At 44.0% G+C, this 3,295-nt stretch overlaps 1 protein-coding gene across 1 annotated transcript in view; it reads left to right on the top strand.

Annotated features, from left to right (window-relative positions):
- Positions 1–2,146, top strand: part of alx3 (ALX homeobox 3) — a 5,370-nt gene extending 3,224 nt beyond the window's left edge. Inside the window, exons 3-5 of the mRNA XM_056275179.1 lie at positions 793–1,067; positions 1,320–1,445; positions 1,778–2,146. Coding sequence (XP_056131154.1) covers positions 793–1,067; positions 1,320–1,445; positions 1,778–2,146 — 770 coding nt within the window. The remainder of the gene's footprint in view (positions 1–792; positions 1,068–1,319; positions 1,446–1,777) is intronic.
- Positions 2,147–3,295: the final 1,149 nt, after the last annotated feature.

Raw genomic sequence — 3,295 nt, 5'->3', positions numbered from 1 at the left:
TTATATGAAGGTAGACCCAAAGCTCCTATGTGCCTGCTGTCTACATATTGGGTTTGTGGCCTTAATTCAAAGAAACTTCAAAAAGCTGGGCGGCCAAGTGCTAATGGTGCCCCCACCGCCAGTTAGTATGCCGTGTCTCGGATAATCTGAGTTAAATGCAGCTCGTGTAAATTCAGATATTGAGAATTCGACCGAACCTCTTAGCGTCTCATGTTTGGGCATCGGGCTGGGGAAACCGACAGTAAAAACAGCTTGAGAAAAAAATTATAGTTTCCAACTCAGCTTCCTCTGCCAATCCGTCTGGTAAGACATTCTTAGTAAAAGTACAGTAAACGCTCGAGTTTAACGTGCGGTTGCAGTTTATTAATCAATATACAGTTACAGACTGATTTTCTTCACTGTATATAATCTGGCATTATAATGTTTTGATTTTGCAATCTGAGCGTCCATAGTTGCGTGGTTTAAAATGGGTCTGGAGTAACTATTGAGTAACAGTAGACATTTCATGTATGATGCAGATTTCACAAAAAATAAAATAAAATGCTGACTTTGAAAAGTAAGTTTCACGTAACAACTGTGCTCTCATATAAAGACTGTAGGGGGGGGGAAAGGCTTTGATATGAGATTTGCCTTTAAATTTGAAGTTTTGAGTTTAATGTTTTGTGTGTTACAGATCGCAGGTTTGCTGAAATTGTCATTCAACACATACAAATATATATTTATATATATATATATATATATATTACATTACATGTGTCTGCCTATGCTCTCTGTCCGCCCTGCATGCCTTAGTGAGAGAAAAAGTGTCTCCAAAAACCATGGGCTACCCTGGGATTGGCTCAGACTGTTGTGCAAAGCTGAAAGAGCCGACCAATGGCATCCAGGGGGATTCTATCGCTGACTCCATTGACCTATCCGGCAAGAACAAGAAGCGACGCAACCGCACCACGTTCAGCACCTTTCAGCTGGAGGAGCTTGAGAAGGTGTTTCAGAAGACACACTACCCGGACGTGTACGCCCGAGAGCAGCTGGCCCTGAGGACTGAGCTCACCGAGGCTCGAGTACAGGTATGCTCTAGTCCGGTGTGGTGCATACAACGCTCAGCTGTCTCTGGGTTTAAATACCTTTTGTTGTTGTTGTTGTTGTTGTTGTTGTTTTTTGAACAGCTGTGATTCATCTTCAATAACACCACAACACCCGCCCAAAGTGTTCCGAAATTATAACTGTTTCCATATCTTAAATTATGTCCAGGGCTAACTTACATTGCATAGTTCACTGTAATTGCAAGATGCCTTTCAACGCTATTTTCTATTCATTAGGTGTGGTTCCAGAATCGCAGAGCCAAGTGGAGGAAACGAGAACGTTATGGGAAGATCCAGGAGGTGCGCAACCACTTTGCTGCTACTTATGATATCTCTCTCCTCCCCCGACACGACACATACCAGGTACTTACTGACACATACTGTAGGCCAGTATTGACTACCATCATAATAATTGTTGTTGCAGAAGTTATAGGATAACCAAATTAATCTTGCTGTGAGAAATTATTTTATCACCACTAATGATCCACTATACAGAAGATGCACGGCCCAGGTATCCCTCACATGAACAGTGCAGATTTAGATGGACTATAATGCATATTGATGCCATGTCTTGTTTTTCTCAGCAAATGTGTGTTAAACAAAATTCTGAAAAAAATTGAAAGCTACTTCACTGGAAATCAAAAGGTTGCTTTGTTTTCCCTCTCTTTTCCCCAACCCCCTTCCCCAACCTGTAGATGCAGAGCAACCTGTGGCCGGGGGCAACTACAGGGGGAGGCAGCGGCTCTAGCGGGGGCTGTGTCCTGGGTGGTGACTCCATGCCCTCATCCTGTATGAGTCCCTACTCCCACCCACACAGTAACCTGCCTGGTTTCATGGGCATGCCCGCATCGTCCAACCACCCCCACCACCATCACCACCACCACCACCACCACCCAACACACCATCCAGGGATCAATGGCCTCTACTCGCTCCACAGCTTCCCAGGGGGGCTCGGGCCCCCTTCCTTTGAGCCGGGACCCGAAACTGACTACAAGCCTGCGGGCCTTGTGGCACTGCGGATGAAAGCTAAGGAGCCGGGTAGCCTTCTGTCCTGGCCTACATGACCACCACAGTGCCAGCTCCCTGTTATGCACTGACTGAGCCAAAGTATATTACGTTCCCAAGCCATACACACAGAGTCATAGACAACCCCAAATGTACACACTCACCTCAAAATGACAGAGACATTTTCCTCTCCGCTGTAACATTTATGTAAACCAACTTACAGACTTTAAACCACCATGACTCAAAAGCTCTCTTTTGAATTTGGGACCGTTTCATAAATATGGAGGACAACTTGGGCACCCTTGCATGAAAACCCAAAATGTTTATAGAACTTTTGTTTCCAGATTTACAGTAACATTACCTTGCTGAGACCAAAGAAGGGCAATAACGGTGTTATTTAAGCATGTAAAAAAAATTGTAATTATCATAGTAATCTTTTTTTAAAGTCTGTTGTGCTTTATAGCGTGGCCAATAATAAAGATGTCTGTGTATGTCATCTTTCTTATTCCATAGGAAAGAGTTTTTGGAAAATTTTGGTAATATGTAACAAATCTATTAGTTTTTGTCTTCCGATGACTTTCTAAGACTATGGTAAACAACAGAGCTGACCAAAAGTCCATGTTGCGTGCTCTAATTTGGTTGAGAAAGTTATTTGTTTGGAAAGTCGTGAAGCAAAAAATGCTGTACGGGCCGCGGCAGCAATAAACAGACAGAGCTGTATAAGGGTGCACAGACACACGGCACAGACAGGCTGTGTATGTGCCGTCTAGCTGGCTTCACTTCAGGAGGCCAATGGGTGGCACCTCATGCATCAGGAGCGAGTGGCAGGCCCGTTAATGAAAAACTAACTGAGCGACCACAATTCACTATAGATGATAAAGTGCCCTGCTAAAGCACTACTTAACATAGAGAGGGGCATTCCCTGCACACATCTGGCTTCAGTGGTGGACCCCTGACTAAATGAACGATGAGTTACAGTCTAACAGAAGAAATTGGGGTTACCAGGGCCCAGGCAATACCTTGTTTGCCATTATTATTTTTCATAGCGGTGACTCTGCCCAAGACTCTCCAACTGATGTGTTGGCTCGGACTGACCACATACACACAACAGCAATACATAGATCATCCATCAGTTCGATCTTGCGACTCACAAATGGACGGCTATGTATGCATGCGCATGTTTTGTTGCTTAAAAATAAATACGAACA

Source organism: Lampris incognitus, chromosome 2 (assembly GCF_029633865.1).
Source record: "Lampris incognitus isolate fLamInc1 chromosome 2, fLamInc1.hap2, whole genome shotgun sequence".
NCBI lineage: Eukaryota > Metazoa > Chordata > Actinopteri > Lampriformes > Lampridae > Lampris > Lampris incognitus.
The sequence above is the reverse complement of the archived record's forward strand: the minus strand, read 5'-3'. Positions and strand labels throughout refer to the sequence as shown.